This window comes from Episyrphus balteatus, chromosome 4 (genome assembly GCF_945859705.1).
Source record: "Episyrphus balteatus chromosome 4, idEpiBalt1.1, whole genome shotgun sequence".
Lineage (NCBI taxonomy): Eukaryota > Metazoa > Arthropoda > Insecta > Diptera > Syrphidae > Episyrphus > Episyrphus balteatus.
In genome coordinates this window covers 52,981,665-53,007,941 of record NC_079137.1, presented here as the reverse complement: position 1 = coordinate 53,007,941, position 26,277 = coordinate 52,981,665, and the positions used below count along the sequence as shown (strand labels likewise).

Genomic DNA, 26,277 nt, shown 5'->3' with positions numbered 1-26,277 from the left:
GTGTATTAATTTTTTGTGTCGTGTCGTGGTCGTCTGTCATCGTCTCTGGTGAATGTGTTATGAAAGAGTGCACTTATTTGTGTACCTTATTTCATATTAATATAGAGATAGTAGTAGATTGAGTGCAATTGAGTTCAAAGAACCCCCCACACATGTGTTTTTTGGTAGAGTGTGTAGTAGGCCTGTTTGTTAACTCTACCACTTCTATTTCTTAACTCCCCAAAACCCATTTTTTTTTTTTTAATAATTTCAGAAAAACAACAATTCTTGGATATCAAACAAACAAAGAAACAAAAAATTAAATAAGACAACTTATGGATTAAAATTAATAATAAAATGATTGTACACTATTTGGATTAAAAAACTAAAAAGATATCAAATAAAAAACAACGAGAACACTCTCTTCAATAAAAAGGATAAAATAATAAATTAAATCAATAAAATAAATAAATAAATAAATGTTTCCATTAATTTATGACAACTTTAATAAAATTATACACCTGTCTGGGATCTTTTCAACAAGTAGGTCAATTTAATGGTTTTTTTTAATGTTAAAAAAAAAAAAAAAAAAATAATAAACTTAAGAGATTTTTATTTAAATTACACATATTTAAGAGAAGGTCACGAAAATAGGAGTTATTCTTAATTATTTAGAGTAAATTAGATAAATATGTAAATACATATTTGACTGGTACATTACATACATACATTTATGTTAGGTTTATAATTGACATAAATTGAGGTACCTATACATATTAATTAATTCGAGGGACCATTTAATTTCTATAACTAAACTCTTAACAAAAGACGATTGTGAGAGTGGACGTATTGTTGTAGGTCCATAATAATGCATTAATTGCTTTACAAAAGTTTTGTCTAAATGTTATAAATTGCTTTTGTGAGAATTGTATGGGGAGAAATATTTAGGATTGTCTTTGTATAGGTGGATACCAACTGCTACTTATACATAAATAACGATAAAGTTAATCTGAATATAAATTCATGTTTTTGTTTTTAGAGATGTTAAAGCCGATAGACTACGGTTAAATTTATGAAATTTTTTAGGCCCTTGCAGTGCAGATGCATTTTTTAAATGAAATATCTAATTCATAATGGGGTTAATTCTATGAATCTTTTAAAATAGAATTCATATATATATTAGAATTAATTAACTGGGAATTAAGTACATAAATGTAGGTCCTTTTGTACCTACTCAAAAACTGACTAATGTTAACTTTCTTTGAATGAAAGAATTATTTTGCCAACGATATTGTGCAGCAAATCGATACTTTTAACATACATATAGTACCGGACTCTTAAGGGTTTTTTTTCTTATAAAATATAGGATAAAAACGACAAATTTCAACATTTTAGATAAATTCCTGCTGTGCTTGATTTATTTGTTTATTCATTATTTTTTTTTATTTCCTATTTCCGGTCAACAAATGTTCCATCTTTGACAACGCAGAAAATTAATGTTTTATTACTTTAGCGGCTGATTTCTTAAAAAAGTTCTAAGATCATTTAAAAATATTATTAAGCTCCGTTAAGGGGGAAAATCCCTCCGGAATTTTTTTATTTTTGCATTATTTTTTTTTTGCGCAATAAATTTATTTATCAACCGAAGAAACTATTTTCAGTGGTCTTAGCCTTAAATGAAGCCTCAAAATCGCCTAGATAGTCCCGAAACCAATGCGCTCCGAACCTACCATAGTACGAAAACGAAAACTTTAAACTTTAAATTTCGAAACTAGTTTTTTTCCGCGCAGTGCAATGTAACTCATAAACTAATGAAGCTATCCAAGCAAATTACTCCTTAAATCATTAGCCACAACATGAACCTAAAAGTTGAATAAAATTTGTACAGTAAATATTTTTTTTAACTACTTCTTTGTAAAAAAAACATGTTTTTTTTCGTTTTTTTGATTTCTAATTTTTATTTTTCATTTAAAAAAAATAAATTTAGGTTCATGCAATGCGTACTAATATCATCTAAGGGAAAAAAATTTCCTTTTTGATTTAAGATGATTTCCTGGACCTGTACATTGAACGGCGCAAACTAGAGGCGTCAACTTTGAAAGGCTCCAGAGCCGCCATTTTGTTATTTTTTCATTTCAAAAAATTTTTTTTTCAATTCTTGATAATGTCAGTAATATCTTTTCTTTTTCCAAATTTCAATAAGTGCTTTCAGTTTTTCATAAAAAAATACATAGTGAAAAAGGTGTCGTCTGGAGGGATTTCCCCCCTTAAGCCAGAATTGTGCGGCCTCAAATTTTATGTGTTAAGATAGGTATATGTATGTATGTCTTCCTCGAGCTCTCCGAACACAAAAATCATCGTTTGCCCACCCTTTGTTTAGGAAATATTTATCAAAAAATCAAAATTACACAAAAAAATATTTTTAAAACATTTTTAGTTCTTGATTATCATTTTTGTCTACCCTACCATTAGGAGATATTCAAAAAACATTTGTTTGAAAAAAGAATTTACTCTTAAAATTTTTTAAAAGCTGAACAAATGGAAATTAGACAATTTTTTTTAACCCTTTCGAACCCAAGCTATGAAAATCAATATTAAAATATGTTTTTTTCGGTATTATCGGGTCAAAAACATCACAACTAAGAAATATGAATAGCAAAAAGTTATTTTCCAAAATAATAAATAGCAAAACTAATGTGTTTTTCTCAAGTTACATGTAAGTAACATGCACTGCCTATGACCACCAAAAAAAGTCGGAGAACTGAGAAAATAATTTTTATGAAACTATAATGTATGCTACTTCTTCTAAGCAAAAAAAAACAAAACACTTTCTGCATTAAAATTTTTTATATCTTTTTTTTTCAAAAATATGACCATATATAAAAAAAATTTTTTTGCAAAAAAAAAAAAACTTGAATTTCAGTCCCTTTCTCGATAAAAAAAAAATTAAAGGTATGATATTTGATTTGTAATAATCCAGTAACTAGATATTATTAACTTTCAATTAAGCCATCGTTACCTAAAAAATTGTTTAATTTAAAATTTTTTAACAATTCTTAAAAAAATGTTACATGAGAGTAACGCTGGGTCCGAAAGGGTTAATAACATTTTGTGGTCGGAGTTTTGGCTTAATCGAAATTGCTGAAAAATGAATATTTGAAACTTTGGATTTAACATTTTTTGGAGACTCTGCCGAGGGGTTTTTTTGGTATTAATTTTGGAACAAAAATACCTGTCAAATACAATTTTTGGAAAAGTTTAATTTTCTCGAAAGCGGCTTCAAATACATATGTATGTACATATAATTTTAATACATTTAAATGAGAAATACAATTTTGAAAAAAATTGTTGGATTTAAAAAAAAAAAATTGGAAATTTTTGTTTCAAAAATCAAATTACCTATCAAAAATAGGATACCTACTGAATTTGAAATTTTGGTTTAAAAATTTCTACAATATAGCATACCTACCTACCAATTTTATTTTAATTTTTTTTTTTCAAAAGATTATTTATAAAAAAATATTTTTTTTAAAGGCTTTAACAATTTTTTGAAAAATTTTGTTTTCTAAAAATGCATCATAAAAGAAATCAAATTGCATACTTCTTTTAGAACTCAATTTGGTGTTCTAAATCATTTTTTATGAAAAATGAAAAAAAAGTATAAATTATTAAAAAAAATCAAAATGATTTTTTTGTAGACAAAATCACGACAGTTAATTGCATTCTACCAGAAGTAACTTTTATTAAAAAAAAAAGGTCGCGACAATTTTTTTTTACTTTCAAGACAAACTTATGACATATTTAATTCACAATATTGCGACTTGCGATACGATGAGAAGAGAGCCGAGAGCGTACCGAGACCGAGAGTCTCGTCGCACAGTGGGACGAATGTATGGAAAAATCGGCATTTCTAATATCTTGTGTTTTAGTGACTGAAACTACGCAAAGTTGCATTAAGACGTCTATTTACACCTAAATCTATGAATTAAACATGAAAACCAGATAAATGGAAACGTTTTAGCCAGGAAATTCATTTTTATTTAATTAAAAGAGTTGAGCAGCACTTTTTTTTAAGGATTTTCTTTTTATTATTATTTTTTCTTTTCTTTTAAATAATTTTAATTTATGTAAAATAGAACTAATAATAGTATAGATAATAAAACACTTTAATTTGAATATTCAAACAAATAATAAAATAAAAAAATTAAGAAACAAAACTTTTTATTCATTGTCGATTTCGGAGGTATAACTTAAGTCGTCCGGGTTAAATTCTAGGGGAAAACTAATGTCTATATAATTTTTTGATGAATATTGGTATATATCTCGATCATAATTTGATATATGTGAACTTTTTGACCGGAGATTTGACAACTGCTAAGAATTTTTGCATTTTTATAGAATTTGATCCCATCATTTTTGATTAAAATGGTAAAATGTTATAAATAACATTGGTTTAAAGAGCATTTTTTTGTTTTAAATTGATGTAATCACTTACGCAATCATGTATAGCTTTAGTTTTATTCAGATTAGAATTCAGGCATTATTCCTTAGCGCTCATGAACCGATTGAGTCTTCTAGGAGACTGCTCCATCTTCTACTTTACTTTGAGGTAATAAAATTTAGTTACTTCCTGTATTTGAGCTTCTACATCTCCTGTTGACTCCTCTAAGCCAAGAAGTTGTTGAATTTTCAAACAGAACCCATCAAAACGTCTGTTTTCGCACTATCCAGCCAAGTTTTTAAATTTTGGTCATTTTTGATATAGGGGGTCGAACCTAAAAAACGCGATTATAATTACTTGCGGCAAATTGGGGCAAGATTTTTTTCTTGATTCCTTTAGAGCACACTTTCCTGAGTATAAAACCATAAAAACCCCAGAGAGCCTTTTAGGTGTAAAAAAGAAAATCTTACTCAAAGTCAAAACATTTTTTTTTCTACCAACACTTGGAAAATCACTAATAAAAACAAAACTCAATAAAACAAATATTTTTTTATAGTTAAATATTAATTAATATACCTTGATGAGTGTTATTATCCATTATTAAATTAATTTTGTACCGCGCACAAAAAATTTTGGGAGTAAGACAAATTACAACCTGATTTTTCACCACCAAAAAAAATTAAACTAGACAATGTTTAGCACTCTATAACTTTTGCACTAATTGGACAACGCAAATAATTTTGATGCAGTTAGAACCTAAATATATTTGGGATGACATACCAATCACTCAAAAGTACCGCAATAATATTCGATCTTTTTATTTATTGCTATGGGTCGTCCCACTGTGCGTCGTCTTGCTTTATTTTGAATTTAGCAAAAATCACGGCAATTAATTGTATCATTAGTTTTTTTGAAATTCGAAAGTGGTAATGCTCGCTTAACCAACATAATTTTTTGTGAGAATTACTATGACTTTGTTACTTGCATATTTGTAAAGTTCCACAGTAATTCCATCACTTCGAATCGCTATTTAGTGCTTGGCTTTCAGCATTTAGCTTGCCTTTTAACTTCTTCCACTATGGAAGTATCTAGGAGGTCGTTACTGCCAACTGGTACTTAGGGGTTGGGGTCTATTTAAGAACGAATTCAGACATTTCAACATATGAAAATTCACACGTGGTTGAAGTGAAACCTTAAAAATCATTTAAAAAAAATCGAAAAAATATAGCTTTTTTTATTCCATCACTTTTTTATATTACAACCTACAATAAATTTTATACCATCTGAAAGCTTATTGTTTCAGCTCAAAATATTTATATCGACCATGTGTACACAACATCTACAAAAAGAGCTAGCATTTTTTTAACCCAATTAGTTTTCATAAAAAAAGCAAAACAATCAATCTCTTTTCTCTTCTAACGCCTTTAAATCCATTTTTTAAAAGACAACCTATAATAAATTTTATATCATTATTATTTCACCTTTTATATGACGCTTCAATCATATTTCTACCATGCCTACAAAAAAAGTAAGAATTTTTTAAAGCCAACCATGTCGAAATTTCAAACTGAGATTATGGTACTTCCTCTACTGCTGGCTGGTCATCGGCAACAAATCTTCAGAGGTGTTTTGAGGTATTTTTCAAGTTTTTCAATTATTAAAGATTGTATAACTTGTAGAGCACGTACCGTAATGTGTTATAAATTAAAGGAAAGATAATATTATCATCATGCGTATTAAAGTTAAATAAATTTGTTATGTGCTCTAGATCAAAAGATATATCGTGTTCAGAAAAAGAACATCTTTTCGCCGTTATCTCAGAATTGTGCAAAATTTAAATTTTTAAATTTTTCGTTTCATCTTGTTTCAAATCACTACAATACTAAAGAAGTTTTCACTTCAAAAAAAATTTGATTTTATAAACCTAAGAATTTCAAAATTTCTGCTTTTTCTATGTGTTTTCAAATCCAGCGAGATATTTTTAATTTGTGTTTAATTGTTTGAAAAAAAAGTTGTTTCGTCAAGTAGCTTACTTTTATGAAGCATAATTTTGCCATTGTTATTCTATATGAAAAATTTTTAAGATAAAGATTTCAGTTCCATTTACGTCGCACACTTTACAAAGCCGGTTTTCTCCTAGATGAATTAGTTGTAAAACTACTAAATTCTGATTTTGGTTTTCGTGACAAAACAAAACATTGTTTACTTTACAATATAGGTACATCATTTAATTAAGTTTGCTAAAGCAAAACTTATCAAAGATCTAAATTAAATTTAAAAAATGCCAACAAAAAAAATGAAAACTTAGATCATGCGTGACAATTTTGTACCTATTCGTTAAATATTTTGATTAATTCTTTAAAATGCGAATTAATTTTTGTTTTCTTCTCTTTAAAAAAAAAAAACTTGTCTTTTTTAATCATATTCAAAATATTTCTAGCTAATTAAGAAAAATGCTTATCCAATTTAAAGGGCTTTTTGTGTTAGTTAATTTATCATGATTATTTTTTTTTTAATTTTTACAAAGTGTATTAATAAAATTACTACCTAATTTAAATACAAACTAAAATCGATACAAATTTATTCCTAATTATCGTTAATTTGTTTTTATTTTATTACAAATGACACAACTGCACCTTAGGGGTTATACAAGAGTGTTACGCTTATGATTGAGAATTAATTGGAAACATGATTAAATTCGTTAGCGTGAATAATTATGTATACCTATAAGAAAAATACAAAAATAATGACAATATTTCAATTTTATCAAAAACCTTGCAGAAATGTTTATTATATAAACGAATCTACAAAAACTTGTTTAAGGGCCAAATTCTAACAGTTGTCACTCAAATAAAAAATAATTGTCAAGGTTTCGTCTGAAATTACTCATTTCAGCTCTTCATAATCGAAGTAATGAGCAAATGCTTAAGTATTTACTCAATTTACTCAAAATAGTGCTAACAATTTAATTGTGATTGATTGATTGATGGTCTATTGAATAGACCCTTTTTGAATGTAACCAATTCGTTCAAGAGTTTTTATGTTTTATTTAATTTAGCTATTTAAAATAGTTCAAAGACGCTATTCATAGTAGAGTAACTAAAGCAAATTATTAGGGAACCCGGCCGAACAGCTCTGATTTTGACGATTTTTTTTTCAAACGTAGGTAATTAAAAATACTTTAAAGTCTATAGATTAAAAATTGCCGATGTTGCCGTATTGTTTTTTTTAAATTAACATTAAATTTTTTTTGAACAAAACCATTTTTTTTTGCTTACATTTTAAAAAACAAATGATAGCAAAAGATTCTCTAGGTAATTTAAGGAAAACAAATATAAGGGAGTAGAGAACAATCTTCCGTCGTTTAAGCGATAAATGCAATTTTCTCACAATCTGACTTCAAAAACAAAAAAAATATTTTGCAAACAACGGCAACACCTACAATGTTTTAAAATACATTTTTAAAAAGCCAGAAGCTAAATCCACTAAATTTAATTAAGAGTTTTTGAAAAAATGGTCCTCAAACTCAGAATTAAAAAAAAAAAATGTTATTAAAAAAATTTAAAAACGACATCTTAAAATTTTTTCAATAATTTTTTTTTTCAAAAATCTGAGTTCAGATACCATTCTTTCAAAAGCCCTTAATTCAATTAACTTAATTTTAATTTTACAAATATGACTAGGCTTCTGGCTTTTTAAAAATGTATATTTAAATATTGTAGGTGTTGCCGTTGTGTTCAAATATTTTTTTTTGTGTTTGAAGTCAATTAATAAGAAAATTGGATCTATCGCTTGAACGATGGAAGATTGTCCCTCACTCCTATATATTTTTTATCCTTGAATTTCCTAGACAATCTTTTGGCATCAATTAATTTATGAAATTTAAGAAAAATTTTTGAAAAAAAAATTATTTTGTTCACAAAAATCTTTAATTAAATTTAAAAAATCAAAACGGCAACACCGGCAATTTTTAATCTATAGACTTTAAAGTATTTTTAATTACCGACGTTTGAAAAAAGAGATCATCAAAATCTAAGCTGTTCGGCCGGGTTCCCTAATATTGCCAATTTTTGAGCTTTAGTTACTCCACTATCATAGCAAATTAAATTTTCTAAAGTAAAAGTAAAATGAATGAAAAAAGGTAAAAAAAATGAGGATTTTTTTTTTACTTAATCAGGTGGAATTTGGTGTACGAACTTAGTACGTCCAAACTTTGTGCTAATAAAATAAAGTGGAGGTAAAATCGTTTGATAATATGCATCTTTCAATTTTTTTGTTTAAAAACTTAAAAAAAAACGACAGAAACGTACCTTTTCAAAAATTAGCACTTTTTCTTTATTTTTGACTTTTTTAGTTGAAAGCAAGATTTTAAAATTCGATTAAAAGGTAATAATTTGTAATTTAAAGACTTTTAAAGTGAATAGATCTCAAAGGATTGATTAAATATAAACTAAGTACCTATGTATGACAAACGAGAAAATTTAATTGCATCTTTTTGGCCCTTTGTGCAATGTATTTTTATAAATTCAAATCGAATAGGTGGGCCGATTGCCATTATACTTGGCCTATTGCATATAAGAACATTTAATACAAACGCTTTAACTATTTTCAATATCCTAAAATAACAGTTTTTGTCAAATCAACGACCAACGAAAAGTTTCTCTTGAAAAACGAAAAAAACACCCAAATGAGTTTTAAAAAAAAGTAACAAAGGGTTTATGCTTCTATTGGAAAATGCATTATTAATATGAACTTCACACGGTTATATCTCTATAACCACTCATACGATTTTCAAAAAAAAATCACACTTTGTATGTAGTAGCCTTCAGGTTTGATTTCACACCAGTCTCATTGCCGTATGCCTTTGTCTACTTTGTGGTTAAACTATTCAAGTTTTGAAGTGCTTTATTTCAAGAAGTTTTGGACCTAGAAAGCTTTAGTTAATCTCAAATTAACAAATTAAACCAAATTTTAACATCTTTAACTGGCTCCAAGAAACAAGTTAAGAAAAATTTCGACTTGAGTGCAACAACCGACAGGACGAAAATAAATTCCGCTCCTCTAGTTCCTATTTATTTTTCTCTGCGTGCGAAAAAAATTTGTACGTTTCTCTGAGGCTCGAAGCTTTGTAATTGCTGTTGAAAATATTAAGTAGATGACATAAGAAAACATGATGCCATCATTTTAAAAGAAATTCCACTTATCCATTTGGGTTATTGTGTAGATCATATCGATATGTAGGTAAACAATGACGCATAGAACGGTTTAAGAGACCAACGACGCCAATAAAGGAATGACTCTTGGCATATTTAAATTCTCCATTTCTCCATCATCGTTATTTTATTAAAAAAAATCTCGTCAATTTGTTTTTTTTTTTTGTTATTAACGCAAAACGAAGACAAATGATTGTGCTACATAAATCATCAGACGATCTCAATAGGATGCATCTTACTTGTCAAAAAAAAAAGAACGAACAAATATGAGTAGAAAAAGTCTTTCTTTCAATTAATTTAACTTAAAATCAATATAATATACCCTTGCAAATAAAAAAAAAATATAAACAGAAAATACTTAAGTTTTTGCATAAATTAAAAAAAAAAAATAAATAAACAAAGAGAAAGAATGAAAATAAATAAAATGCAAACAAAACATGATGATGATGAGTAATATATTGGTTTGATTTCAATCACGTTCCAACATGTTAAGTGGAGATTCGATCAAAGTTCGATAGCTTTGTTTAAACCAATTTAATTTTTTACTAGGGTTGCCAGATTGTTTCATTTTTTTTTTTTATTTTTACTTTTAAAATGGCTCTACTTAAAGTGTTTAATTAGGTCAGTCTGTTTGGTTAAATGCACGATAGTTATTTTGATAGTAAAAGTTGCTTATATTGTTAAAGTGTACTGTGTACTGGTGTACTTTCACAATATTAAACTAAGTTTCAAGTTATCTATTTTGAACTCGTTTTCTAATTCGCGAGATAAAAATCATAGCCTATTATGTGTTTTTTCTATTGGACCTTGCGGTCGAAAGGCAACACTTAAACTTGTTTCTTTTTACTTTAATATTAAAAATTTTATTTCTCATACAAATTTTTTCTCGGGACAAATTTTGTCTTGAATATTTTTCCAAGCAGTACGCAGTTCACGCGCAAAATTTAAATATTTAGAGCCGCTGTAAAGAAAAAGTCTCCACTTAATTTTGCGCGGACAAATAATGTTCGAAGCATTATTCTGCCGGCAAAAATTGTGACAAGGAAAAAAATAAAGCAAAATTGAAAAAAATTCAAACAAAATTGAGGTGGAATATTTAATAAAATACTTGAAAAGTGAAGACGAAGCAAATACAATTCGGAATCAAATAAAAAAAAAAGAAAAGTATTAATAATAGTTTTAAGCTATACGGAAAAAACTGCGAACTAAAGTTGGTGCGACATTCGCTTAAGGTGCCAATGATTTGGCAGTTTACCCTAGGTAATTTCTCCAACTTCAAAATTTTGCACAGGATTAAAAAATGTTTTGTAGAGATTAAAATTGTAGAGATAAAATTTGTTTTTTCTCGATCTGCGTACTAGGCTTAAATCAAGAAATATAATTTAAATAAAATCGACCATTCATTGAATATATTATTTTATTTCAAATACGAGCATTTATTATTTTATTTCAAATACGAGCATTTATTTTGGGGTTTAAACGATTTAAGTTTCATTTTACTTCCTTTTTTGCAGGTCTCAACCTCAAAAAAAAACAATTTGAATGAAAAATCTATTCGAATGAAATCGATTGCAAATAATACTAAATGAATTAATGAGTTAACGACTAACAAATAATTAAGTATTTAGTAACTGCCGAATAATTCGATAATTTGTTTCGATGTTTCTTATCATCAGTCTTGTTCTATTTTTCGGTGCTGAATTCTATGAAACTAAAACCAAGACCATCCGGCTCTTTTGTTTTGAATGTTTTTTTTTTTACAAAATATGAAATTAAAAATTGTCATAGAAAGTTCTGGGATGGTTTCAGTGACAACAAAATTAAATTTGTTATCTAGGATTAGTGCACTTTTAAACCACATGTTTCTTATTTTAATGTACGATGGGTTTTTCTATGTGCCGAGTAAGCAAGAAATTTTCCCCCACATCAAAAAATTCAAAATAGATAAAATCATGTGAAAAAATTATTCTCAATACAAAAAAAAAATTACTCGCTTTTTTGCTTAATATTTTAATTTTTATACAGATGCACTTTTCCACTCGAACCTTCTTCAGTGAGATAAAAAAATATGAACATAATAAAAAAACTGAGAAAGCGAGGATTATTGAAGTTTTGTATTATCTTTAAATAAGTGAAAAGTGACTTATTATAAAAAAAAGATAATAAACATTTTTTTGTCATTTCTTAGAAAATTGAAAAGCAAAATTTTAACTTTTAATATAATGATTTCCAGTTTAATAGTCCGATTAAACGTCCTCACTTAGCTTGAGTTGGCTAAATTGAGCAGTGAAATTTGAAAAAAAACTGCATTTCATTGATTTTATTTATTTTTTGAAAAGACACTCCCTAAGGTTTTTTTTTTGGAAAATGGTATAAAATACTTCTAATTTTAATTAACTTCTAATTTATGAAACATGAACATTTCTCCTAATATTTTTTAAACTTTCAGAACATTTGAAATTTAAAAAACAAAATATTTTTTCGCAAATAAATAGGTACAAGTTTGCATTAGTGTAAAAATATTTATTGCAACTGAAAAATGTTTGCATTAAAAAAAAAACATTTATTGCAACTAAAAATATTTTGCATTGAAAAAAAAAATGTTATTGTATATAATAATTCAAATTATTCGAGCACTTTATTTTTCAAAATATTTAAAGCAGAACTTTTTTTTTACAATGCCTGGGTCGGAATAAGTATTTTGACAAAATGAACATTTTTCGATCTAATGAGAATAATCTGTAACGGTTAGATATAAAATAGGGAAGTTGACGGTTTTTAAAAAAGTACATTATGATGAATCTGATAATGGTCAAAGTCAGAATATGGATGGTTTTATGCTTCGAAGGTAAATTTTTTCAATAAATTATGCTAATTTCTTAGTGAAAAAAGTATTTTGACAAACGTTCTTTTTCAATGTTGGTTAAAATAAAGCATTTTACGTATTTCAAGCATGTATCAAACTGATAAACTTGTATGGACTGTGATTTGTAAATAAGTAGGCAAAATGGCGGAACTTTACATTAAAACTAGTGCATCTTGTATTGCAAGTCATAATTTCGCGTTTGTTAAAAACTGAATTTATCGCGGGAAACTATAAATTAACAAATAAGAAAACAAAAAAAAAACATTAAAACGCAAAATTTACCATGGCATATTTTGACGAATTCAATTTATATGCCAAATTGATCCCAAAAAGCCTGGATTTGGAAATGCCATCCTTTTACCAAAAACTTCGTTAGCCAAAGAACATTTCACAGGAAGCCTGGGCCCTATTTCACCAAGTTACAAACTTGTAATTACAAGTGATTTTCACAATATTTGTGAAAAAAATCGAATAATTTTGTTTCACCAGTTTCTTGTGATCACAAAATTGTACTTATAATCTACAATTTTAAATTTGTGAAAAAATCTATTTTCTGTTTCACCGAAACTTGTATTTTACAAGTAACAAATTTGTGAGCTTTCAAGTTTCTTGTGGGTTTCTGTTTCACCAAATAAAAAGTTACAAGTTTCTATTTATTTGTGAAAATTTTCTACAAGAGTCAAGACGTAATGTCCGTCAAGTTAGCATTACCATTTTCGAATTTCGAAAATCTAATGATGCAGTTAATTGTCGTGCATTTGTCGTAAATTTGTCGTGAAAGAAAAAAATTTGTCGCGCGCGTTTTTTTTTAAATAACCCCTGGTAGTGCTAACTTGACAGTCAAGTTAGCACTACCACCCTTCAAAATGTCTCAAAACGAATTTTAAAACGAAAACTGAGTATGCAATTAATTGTCGTGATTTTGTCGTAGACAGATGGCATTAAAAAAAAAATTGTCGCGTCATTATTTTTTTTGTTTTTTCAAAATGCCTAATTGCTATACATTTTTCCATAATCTACTGTCCCTCGATGATTTTTAATAGATTATGCAAAATAAAAATTTTTCCCACCCTTATTTTGGAAATAATGCTCAATTAAGTGAATTACCCAAACCTAGCACTTCCATATGAAAAATGAAATACCAAAACCTAGCACTACCATATGAAATTTTTTTGTTTATGGGACTTTTTGATAAAAATTTGTTATAAACAATTGTCGTAAAACGTCTACTATCAAATTCAATCATAAAAAAATTTGTCGCGTCCTTACAACCAGCAACCAGACCCCCTTAACTGATTTTTGATACAAGTTTGTAAAAACCGTATTTAGAGTGATTAAAGTGTTTAAAATGGCCTTACGCCGAAGGCCATTATTATTATTTTTAGAAAACATGTTATTATTATTCAGGGTTGTAAAAATGCATTTGAAATTTAAAAAAAAATTTCATAGGTAATGAAAAATATTTGCATTAAAAAAAATATTTATTGCAAATAAAAAAATTTGCTTTAAAAAAATGTTATTGCAACTGAAAAATATTTGCATTATTAATATTTTTATTGCAAATAAATATATTTTGCATTACAAAAAAAATTATATAACAAATAAAAAATTTTCTGCATTAAAAAAAAAAATCAATTCAAAATGTGTGTATTAAATATTTTTTTTTTTAATATTCGTCGAATCCCTTATAGTTTTGACTGTATGGCCTTAGATAAGGTTCAATAGTATAGGTAGTTGAAATAACTAATGTAGGTATGGTCAGATACCCAAAATTGTAGGAAATTCGACGAATATTAAGAAAAAATATTTAATGCACACACATTTTTTTTTCTATTGAGAAAATTTTTTATTTGCGATTAAATTTGTTTATATATTTATATATTTTAATTTGTAATAAAATTTTTATTTTCAATGCAAATATTTTTCTGTTGCAATTACATTTTTTTGTAATGCAATTTTTTTTTTTTGCAATAAATATTTTTTTTAAGGCAAATATTTTTCAGTTGCAATATTTTTTTTTAATGCAATTTTATTTCAGTTGCAATCAATATTTTTTTGATGCAATTTTTTTTTTATTTTTAGTAAATATTTTTTTTTTGAATTTGTAGTGGAAAACAAATGCTTTAAAAATTGGTATTTGTGTTTCAAATCGAATGAAAACATCATAAAATATCTGTTTTAAAATTTTCCTGATCGCTATAACCTGCCTCTTAAGTATGTATGTTAAATTCGTTCTCTTTTGATCAAAGAGGCTTGTTTTCATTTCTCATATTTTTAGTTCTTCATTCCTTAAATTATTATTTTTTTAATTTACCTCACTATTTACAATTTTATTATTTTACCTTTTGTTTTACTTAAATAAATCCATGGATGTCATTATAAAATAATAAATACAAAAAATAATCTAGCAATACAAAAATCTTATTTACAATTTTGTTTGGCATTTAAAAAATTTTCTTATTTGATCAAACTGCTAAGATATGACAGTATTAGTTATTTGACAATTTTCCGTTTAAAATAGGGTTGCCAAATAAGAGCACAAGTTTTAAAAATGGCAATCCTATTTTTTCATATTCAATATCAACTTAGTTTTCATTTGAAACCAATTTTAACCTCTGTCGTTATGAGTTAAGTAACTCAACGGTCACCGCTATATAGTCTTAGCGGTGACAAGCTTTGTAAGATAAACTTGTTGTTTACAAGAAAAAAATATATTTGGTGAAACGGTAATTCTACAAACTTGTGTTTTTCAAAAGTTAGTTGTAATTTTTTTTTTTTCGATAATCACAAATTTGTGAATTACTTATTTGTACTTTGTGAAACAGAATTCCATTGTACAAATTTGTACTTGTGATCTACAAGTTACAAATTTGTGCTTGTAACTTGTAGTTGGTGAAATAGGGCCCTGGGGAAGACAATTTTGGTATGTTTATCGGAAGATAATACCGTATCCTCAAAAAACATGAGAAAAGTCTGGTAGTGTAGGTACACCAAGTCTTAAATGTTCCTAATTTTGATCGATCATTGAGGAACAATAAAACTGCAACTTAGAGTAAACCATTAACCAATGCAAAATATGACTTTTTTATGGACTTTATTATTTTTCTACAACAGAAAACAAGTTTCAGTATTTAGGTAATTATCCTTAAAAAGGTGTAGAATAAATATAAATGTAAATATAAACTAACGCTTAAATCCAAAATTTTTCTATTTGAAAGACTTTGGACTAATAGTCTCATTTGTTTAAATTTAAATGTAGGCACAGTTATGAATATATCACAAAACCTTTAAGGTTAGTTATAATAAAATGAGACTTTCTATAAATATATTGGAAAACGCAAATACACTTAAAGTTATTTGTTACCTACCACAAGAAAAAATCATAATAACCCAATAACTTTAACCAATAACTGTCTATGTTTAAAAGCTATAGAAGCAAATGTGTGTACAGATAAACTTTTCATATTAAATCTCGCAATGGTTTATTTTTATTGACAAACTAAAAATATCAAAATCTGTTTCAATTTGTTCGATCATCAGCAAATGTTTACATTTTTATTTTATAAATATTGGGATAGGTTATGTGTCGTTATTTGTTTCAATTCACACTAAAAAGCAATATTACTCATACTTAAATAATAAATACAGCTTTGTTTACATTCACTTTTTGATGGATTAATAAACAATAATTCGTTCCTCTTTTTTTTTGTAAATTTGTTTTAAATAATGTCAGTGGTAATATTCCACCTGATGTGATTTCATTGAGAGAAATTTTGAAAAAAAAAACACATTGCATTAAAAACAGAACAATATTTTGAATTGTGTAATGAGTGGGATATTTTTACCTGATAAATCCCATACGTGTAGTGATGCCCACTGAGGCATAATTACACTGGTCGGCAAAAAACTAAAAAAAGTCGGGAGCAAGAACTTTATAAGGTGATTTTGATTGACTTTAGTGTGCTGAATTCAAAACTGTTTACAGATTTTTTCTATCACGTCCAGTTTTTGAGCTATACTCATCACTATGTTCGCTATAAAGCTTCAAAAACTAATTTTTAATTGAGTTTTTTTTTTATGTTTAGTCCAAAATATATATTTTCCATAATATGTTGCTCTTTATAAATCCAAATCAGAAGACGCAAGATGGAATTTGATTCAAAAAACCATTCATTACTTTGAAAAAAAAAAAAAAATCAAGATTTTGAGATATCTATTATAAATTTCTTTTTTCAATATCTTTGAGAAAAAAAAATAATTTTGAAAAAATATAAATACCTTTAGGACGTTTTAATATGGCGTTTTGAGATTGCATAATCAGTTTTACAAAAAAATAATTAACGATTCGATGTCAAATGTACCCAAAAAAACGCGTTTTTTACCTATTAATATTCAATTATTTCAAAAACGTGACGAGCCAGTGAAGTTTTGACTTCAGATTCGGACTCAGCACACAAAATTCCTCTCGGAAAGTAGGGTTTGGTTTTTGCTCTATATCCGTTGCCGACCAGTGTTATTAATTTTGTTCTAAATTGCATTGAATGTCAGTTTGAGTTTTTTTTTCTAAGATATCGTTTTGCATGAGTTAGGTATGTTTTTTTATGTATTTTTATATATATAAATATTTTTTTTTTTTTTTTTTCAAAATTTTAAATTGCAATAGTTTGTCCAGCGTGAGTTCTTGCTACTCCAAACATCATCGATTGTCCATTTTCCGTTTAGGAAAGATGTATTAAAAAACAATTTTTGTACAGCAACTTTTAAACAAAATATAATTTTTTTTTTTAATTCCCAAAAATTATCTTTTTTCAAACATTCTAAATTCCGTCGTTTTTCCACCTCGAGTTCTTTATATGCACCAAAAATCATCGTTTGTCCGCCCTACGTTTAGGAGATATTAAAAAAAAAAAACAAAATTTACACTGAAAAGTCTTCAAAGTTTTCCAATAAAATGTGATTCCAAACATTTTAGCACTTTACCTAAGGCATATGTTATAATAGAAAAGAATAAAAACTCTTCATTGCATAGATTCAAAATAGTAATGACATCAAAAAAGCCAATTTGTTATGTTTTTAATGATTTTTGCGACTTTAAAAAGAAAGCAAATTATTTAGCCCTGTGCTAACTCCATAGCCAAAATTTTGACTTTTGAATGGCCAAAAATCTCAGTTAGTTTTTCTATTTAGTTAGTGATTACATCAGAGGAAATTAAGAAAGTCACTGTGGTGTATACGTAACTTTTTTGTATGTAAATAACAATTTTTTTTCTTTCAAATGGGTTACTCATAAATTTTATTATTTCTAATGATAAAAATAAACAATCATTAGAAATTTACTAAACTCAAATTTTCGAAACTGTTTTGTATTTTGCTTCATAATAATGTGACAATTTTTACTTGCTCTAAAAACTATAGGGCAAGTATTGGTTTCGTGTCGAAAAAAAATTGAGGTTTTAATCAAAACCAACATTACGATGATGGAGAATTCCGAAAAAGTGGGTCTCGCAATCCGTCCGTCCGTCTGTGCGTGGAAGGATTTTCTTCAAATTTGGTACAGAGGACTTTTATGGAATTCTGAAAGTTGTTTTTTTTTTTTTTTTTTTATATCACGCTAGTGTACCTACCTCCCATTTTTTAACTGAAACCGAATATCTCGAAAACGGCTCTAACGATTTTAATTAAACTTTACAGACGTAGGTAGTATTCAAGGCGATTGCAATAAAACTGCATTTTTATTTTTTTTTTTTTTCAAAAAAGTCAAATAAAATTTTATTTTTCATTTAACTTAATTTTGCCCTAAATATTTTTATATTGGTATTTTTTGAAAAAAAGGGGAAATTTTGGGATATGCACTAAAAACATTCTGGTACAATCTTGGAATTAGTGCTAATAGGCTAATTTTTTTGTTTCTATCTTTGTTTGGATATTCTATATCTTATGTCAAAAATCTAAAAAAAATCTCATGTCTGCAAGTCCTAATTATGGAGGTTGAACTAAGTTAGGTGCAGACTTAAAAAAATTAGCAAGAAAAGTTTAAATTTGTATATGTATACCAACATAAGCGACATGATTTAAGGGTATTTTTTAACACTTATTCCAAAAAAAACTCACAATAAGTCAACCTGACCATCCCTGAAAAGTAATGCACCTTATTCATGTTGATCTGACACAAATATCTGAAGTGTTGTTTTTCAATTTTTTAAAATCTGCACCTTATTCAAACCAGGAAAATTAGGACTTGCGGACATGAGATTTTTTTAGATTTTTGACATAAGATATAGAATATCCAAACAAAAATAGAAACAAAAAAATTAGCCTATTAGCACTAATTTCAAGATTGTACCAGGATGTTTTTTAGTGCATATCCCAAAATTTCCCCTTTTTTCAAAAAATACCAATTTTTCATAGATGTGAATGTTTTTTTCATTCCTAATAATAATGGATATGAAAACCTTCATGCAAAATTTGGTTCCTCTACCATAACTTTTAAGAGTTTTTCGGTAGTAAGTTTGAAACTGTTATAATAATATGGGTTGACAGATGAAAAACTGGTATAACTTTTTTCAGTGGCATCAGCATTAAAAAATACCTCGAAGACATGTATCATATGTGTATATAATACCATTGTCTATTATTGCTAATTTTGAAAATCTCCTTTCGCGCTTTTACCTTGAAAATCGCGACTCGCGGACATTAGATTTTTCTAGACTTTTGATGTATGTTATAGAATGCCAAAACGAAGATATTGAGCAAAAAAAATTTCTATTAGCATTCATTCCGAGATTTACCCCTTTTTTCACCTTATTTTACTGTATTATTAAATAAAACCACATTTCCCATATTTCTTTATTTATTTATTTATTTTATTATAACAAATTATCTAATTATTTATTTTTTTCTTTTTTATCTTTTCAGTGGAGATCTAAAAAATGGAAAGAAACAAACAAAAAAATTCCATAAATAACCAGCAGCGGCTGTAGCAATATTATAATGCGTTACAAAAAATGTGTCAACAAAGGCCAAATAAGATATGTCTTTTTTTGGGCAATCTTTGTTGGTTCCTTTAACTGCAGCGCATATTCTTCTTACCACCCTGAAAACTACAGTATTTCTAGTATAAGTGCAGTTAGTAGTAGTATCATTAGTAGCAGTAGCAGTAGCAATAGCATCACTAGTAGTAGTAATAATATTGACGATTACGTTAACGACGATATAAGACTGGATCATGATGCTTCTTATGTGTTTCGTTTCAAACACAGCATCTACAATGTTACCATTCCAGAAAATAGCGTTGGCAAAACATATGCATTACAATTGCCCGACGAGGACAAAGTTGGCATTCAAGTTATACCCAATTTGGATGTCAAATATCGCATTATTAGCGGTGACCGTGACAAACTATTTAAAGCTGAAGAAAGACTGGTCGGTGGCTTTGCCTTCTTAGCTATTAAAACTCGCACAAGTAACGTTATACTTAATCGTGAGAAAACCGACGAATATCGGCTGGGTGTTAAGGCATTTGGCACTCAATTGGAACCGAATGGTAAACATTTGTATGAGAGTGAAACAGTGGTGCTGTTGAGAGTGCTGGATCGTAATGATTTGAGTCCGTTATTTTATCCGACGGAATATTCGAAAACGGTGCCCGAAGATACGCCATTGCATAAGAGTATACTTCAAGTGAATGCAGAAGATGCTGATTTGGGGATTAATGGGGAAATTTATTATAGTTTTTTACAAGAGAATGATAATTTTGCTGTGCATCCGACATCGGGTGTTATAACGTTGACTAGGAGTTTGCATTATTTGGAGAAGAATATTCATGAGTTGATTGTGTTGGCTAATGATAGAGTGTCGGCAGCGAGTCATCGGCTGAATCAGGCTAGTAAAGCGAAAGTTATCATCAAAGTTGAACCGGTAAGTTTGAAATACCTACATTTTTATCTTTTTTATATTGAATATTTAAGTGCATAAAATGACGGTAGGTATACGGAGAAAAAAAACACCTTAAGATAATATTGTGCCCACCTTTAATTCCACCATCTTAAAAACAATACTACTCACACTGGGGCAGAACGACTCTATTGGTGGCAATAAATCAGCCCATAGAGTTAAGAACCTGAAAATTTCTGGAAATGTTTAAAGAATCAATCTATTGATATATCTTAACAAAACGTTGAACACAAACACCAAAATGTCCACTTTTTTGTACTTACAAAAAAAAAATTGATAAATTAATGTACCGGCCCTTTTGCATTGTATCAACATTTAGGGTTGGTAAAGGCCATAAATACGCTTACCAACATTTATATCCTTATATCCAAAAAAAAACTCCAGTGAATTGTTAATAAGATGTGAAGATATGACAATGATATCATGCCAGATAAAAAAGTTATAAAGGTCAAAAGTTCACGAAAATCAGTTTTTCGCAAATATCTCGTGATCTATTGCTCGGAGGTCAATAGAGGTCATTATAACAATTGTTTGTCGTGAGATAATCTACAAAAAATGCCACATGCATTTTTCTGATACCGTTTTTGGAGTAGAGCGTTGAAGAAGCGACTTAAATGTATTATTGTCATATACGACAAAATGTGCAACTCATGGTTTATGCCTTGTGTTCTTCTGAACATATTCTGATACTTTTTTTTTATTCGGCAATGGAAAAATAAAAATCGAGAAGCCTCTGAAGATTGCTCGTATTTCACGGAAATCGATATTTTTATGAGGCGTTAGAACCCATCTGAATTCACTTATTAGGGCCATTTTGTTCACTAGAAGTTGAACATAACTTGAGGACTTTTATCTTCAACTTCGCAATTTGCTTTTGTTCACTGAAAGTTGACGTTTTCAACTTTCGATTTTTAACTCGAGAGTTTGTCAACTTGCAGTTTTCTCAATATCCGGAAATTGTAGAAGTTTAGTAAGCAAACTTAAAAGTTTGAATGAAAATGTCATGTTTTTTGTTTTATTTATTGAGAAAAAAAAAAAATTGAGCCAAAATTTTCCGAATAATTATATTTATTATTGGACAAATTGGACAGAAGTACATATATAAACAAAATGGGTTTTATAAAGAATATTTCACATATTATTAAAACACAAATTACTCATTGTTGCATTTTATATTGAGCTTCTGAATATTTTCCAACTGCAGATACACACAAACAAACAATTGAAAACAAATTGATTTGTATATAATCATTTTTTCTTAGAAAAAAAAAAAAAAAAAACAAAATAATTCATGACATATCATTTAAATTATTAGGTCTGTTCCAGACTTTTTGTGCACTAAATTAGGCAGTCTGTCAAATTAATGAGAGTTGAGAGAGAATTCTCTCAGAAGAAAATAAAACTACGAAAGACTGCCAAAAAGTCTGGAACAAGTTGAACACCATTATTCAACACAATTTCATATTTTATGCTGAATTCGATAAGCATTAACACTTTTTTAATGCAAAAATCACGTAAACGCGATTAAATTTAAAAATCGCCCTTAATCTTTTTCATTTCACTATCTACTGCTCATAACTTATGCTGAGTGGTCTCTAGAACCAGATCTGATCCCCTATTTTGAGTATTCAAAGGAAAAAACGAAATCGGGAAGGCTCCGAAAAATATATAAAATCCCGCCCAAAACAAATTTCTTTTACAACTTGTTTGTATTTGCTATAGAACCTATTTGAATCTTAAAAGCTATGGAGCACTCAAACTGAGAACTTTTCTGTAATAATGACGTCGTTTATGGGGGATTTAAGAAAATGCTACTTTGACACATCCCCTGGCCCATTTCAATAGAAATTTAAATTCTAATACTACACTTAAAAACCTCGTTAATAATTTAATTTTTATATAAAACACTAATCTTTGTAACTGCATTTAATTTATGTCGATATCTTATTTCAATCCTTAGATATTTGACATTTAGTTGTTTCCATAATTCTTGCCCATGTTAAATTCTTGCCTATGCTTAATTTCACTGGTCAACAAGGTTTTTGCCACAAGAACCAAAATATACTTTTCTAGTTGTGTTTGGGGTGCTGAATCCGAATCGGAAGTCAGAAAAATTTTATTGGCCTTCGTTTTTGAAATATTACCGTTAGAAAATGTCAAAAAAACGTAATTTTGGCTGTTTTCGAGGTTATGTTTTTATGTGGAGTAATTAATTGTGAATAAATTTGTAACGGTTCCAATAAGAGCTAGTTTTATTCATTCAAAAAATGTTTAAATCTTTCCGATATCTCTTTTTTTGCCCGAGATATTTAAAATTTAAGTAGAGCGGTCTTTGAATCAGAAACAACACTGGCCAACCAAATTACATTTTTTTTGCCACAAGAATCAAAATATACTTTTCTGAAGGTTTTTGGGTTGCTTAACTCGAATCCACAATCAGAAAAATTCTATTAGCCTTCGTTCTTAAAATATTACCGTTATAAAATGCAAAAAAGGGTTTTTTTTTATAACGGTTATATTTCAAGAACGGAGGCTAATAGAATTTTTCCGATTGCGGATTTGAGTTCAGCAACTCAAAAACCTTCAGAAAAGTATATTTTGGTTCTTGTGGCAAAAATTCTGTGGCCAGTGACTTAAACTTTAGATTAAGTTTAGTTTCTCTTTGACTTATTAAATGAAACTAAAGATATCTCGAGCAATAAAAGAGATATCGGGAAAATTTAAACAGTTTTTGAAAGAAGAATATCTGTTCTTATAATAACCATTACAAATTTGTTTATAATGAATTACCCCACATAAAAACATAACCTCGAAAACAGCCAAAATGACGTTTTTTAGCATTTTATAACGGTAATATTTCAAAAACGAAGGCCAATAAAATTTTTCTGACTTCAGATTCGGATTCAGCACCCCAAAAACTACTAGAAAAGTATATTTGGGTTCTTGTGGCAAAAAAAAAGTTAAATTTTGTTGACCAGTGTTTTTATTTCGAAGTCAAAATGGCGTAGTAATTATACCGTTTAACGATTAATTTCTATGAATTTAACAATATTAAAAACATAAGTTTGTGGAAATCAAAAGATTGTATGGTATTTAAGAAAACCGTCTTCAGGTAAAGTTAACAAAAAAAAAAAAAATTAAGCATGGGCAAGAATTATGGAAACACCTAAATGTCAAATATCTAAGGATTGAAGTTTCGTGTTGGCTTTTTACTCCACTTAAATAGCTTACCAAATATAAGAACTTACGACCTTACGAGTATAGGCTCCATTATTTATGCAATTAGAAACACGTAAGAAAATTCTTCACAACAAACTCGTGCTTTCTGTGAAAAAGAATGGCTTGCGCCGATGAATTTCATGCAAAATGTGTTCATGATAACGGTTTTACAATATTAAAAGTGGGATATTTTACTACAAAAAAAAAAATAAAATGCACGACTGGGTCGCACGAACTTGCTATTAGAGTTAAAGTTGCTAAATTTTTAAGACTTTTTATATAGAAATTTGGAAAAAAACAAAATTCGTTTTTTAAAAAAATAAAATAAAATCTGAAATTAAATTGCCCTCCAAAACAAGTATGCAGTTTTGATTGATATATTAACATGCATTTTTAGAAAAAAATTTTCAAAATCGTTAGAGCCGTTTTTTAAAAAACTGATTTTTTATAAATATTTTTTTGGAAAAAAAGTTTTAAAATAAAATTGGTATGCCATTTGGTAGAAATCACTAATCAACATCTAAAAACAAAATTTCAAAAAAGTTCAATGTCCCGTTTTCGAAAATTTGATTTTTGAAAAAAAAATTTTCAAAATTTTTTTAAAAATCCAAAAATTATTTTTTTCAAAATTTTATTTTTGGCTAATATTTAAATTATATAAATGCTTCTTCACAAAAAGTTTCGTTGAAATCGAATAAGTAGTTTCGGAGATAATCGGATTTGAAAAAAACGGTTCTATGGCAGGTACCGTTAATAATGATTTTCAAAAAAAATTTTTTTCATTGAAAGATAGACTTTAGCCTTAAACTAACATTTGAATTTTTTAAACAAAATCGTTAGAGCCGTTTTCGAGATATTTCAATTTTACTAAAATCGGTATATGACAAGTACCGTTATTTTTGGTCCAAAAAAATTAATTCCAAAAACCCCTCTGGAGAGTCGCCAAATAACGCTACATACCAAGTTTGACATTAATCGGTCCATCCGTTTAGGCTGTAGCTCCTTATACAGACAGACAGACAGACTGACAGACTGACAGACAGACAGACAGACAGACGGACTTCCGGGACCCACTTTTTTGGCATTGTCTACCATCGTAATGTCATGGAAAAATGTTATCTCAACTTTTTTTTTTTGTACGAATGCATAACTTGATATATAGTACCTATATCGCAAGTAAAAAAAATTGGCCACATACAGACAATTTCATTTTTCTATTTATTGCAACCGATTAAACCGTTCTGCCTCATTGTGCGACGTCCGCTTAAAATAAGTGGAATTCGCTTAAATTCTCACGGGTCGTTTGAACGCGACACTACTCGAAGTGTCTTGCACTCCAGATTTTTTGATGCAGAAATGTTCCTTGTCAAAAAGTCAAAAATTTCCTTACCAATAAACTTACCAAAAAACTTAAAGGAATGCAAATATTTTTTGCGATTTTCCATGAAACCCAAACGAACATTAGATTTTTTTTTGCATAGAGAATATTCACCAAACATGTTGAATTCATTTTAGGATTTCTCGTAGAAGAAAAGCGATATCAAAAAGATTTAAACAGATTTTGAAAGAAGAAGTTTAGTTCTTTGAGAAACCGCCACAAATTTAATTATAACATATTATTACGCAAAAGGACATAACCTCAAAAACTGTTAAAAAAGGGTATTTTTGATTTTCTAACGGTAAAATCATCGGATTCGTGTTCAGCATACGAAAAACCATTAGAAAAGTATACTCTGACTTCTATAAAAAAAACTTTTCGATTAGTAAAATCGAATTGGGCAGAAAAAATGAATGGATTTAGATTTGAATATCTGATGATATAAAAATGATGGCAATTTGATTTAAACGCCGTTAAAAAGAGGCATATTTTTCTAAAAATAGAGCCATTATTTGAGTTTCTACCATTATTATTAACAGAGTTATTAACAAAAACGTGAGTGAAAGTACGTAAAAGTACGTTTTTTCATAACTAATTAAGCTCGTAAAAAACGAATAGCTCGATAGAAAATTTAAAAAAAAAATTTCTTACTATTTAGACCCCAAGGAACATTTCTGGATCAAAAAATCTGGAGTGCAAGACACTTCGAGTAGTGTCGCGTTCAAACGACCTCTTCTCTTTCATTTTAATGTGAATTTTCATTTTAAAAAAACCGATTTAGCTTTAGTTGCTGTTTATCAAACTTATTTTAAACAGTGAGACAGGCTGATGGTAAGGCATTCGCCTAGTGACCAAAGAGTTGTAGGTCCGATCCCCAGTGGCTGATTTTCCGCCTGAATTAAGTTGATTTCTTTTAAACTTGCTCATTCAAGAAAAGAAGACTTGTCCGTTTAATTTACAACGGAAGTCATCTTGGCAAAAAAAAAAATAATGCAGAAATTTTCTTCATTTAATGTGGATTCCGCTTGTTTTTAGGTGGTCTTTTTTCTCCGTGTAACGTGCCATAAGGTTAAATTATTTTACATTTTGTTTTTTAATGCCCCCCGGAAAGAAGCTTTTTTTCATAACGAAATTGATGTCTTTTTAAACATACTCCAAAACTCCATCATCTGGACTCTCCCCCCTCTTTATAAGTTATAAAATATAGAAACCTTATCAAGTCTAAACA

The 26,277-nt window shown here is 28.2% G+C and overlaps 1 protein-coding gene across 9 annotated transcripts in view; it reads left to right on the top strand.

Annotated features, from left to right (window-relative positions):
• LOC129919002 (fat-like cadherin-related tumor suppressor homolog) overlaps window positions 1-26,277 on the top strand; it is a 75,589-nt gene that overhangs the window by 1,543 nt on the left and 47,769 nt on the right. For 8 of the 9 annotated variants that reach the window (XM_055999795.1, XM_055999794.1, XM_055999793.1 and 5 more), the window contains 2 exons: window positions 254-522; window positions 19,415-20,416. In XM_055999795.1, coding sequence (XP_055855770.1) covers window positions 19,490-20,416 — 927 coding nt within the window. In that variant the 5' untranslated portion in view covers window positions 254-522; window positions 19,415-19,489. The remainder of the gene's footprint in view (window positions 1-253; window positions 523-19,414; window positions 20,417-26,277) is intronic. The other variant, XM_055999796.1, reaches the window with a different exon arrangement.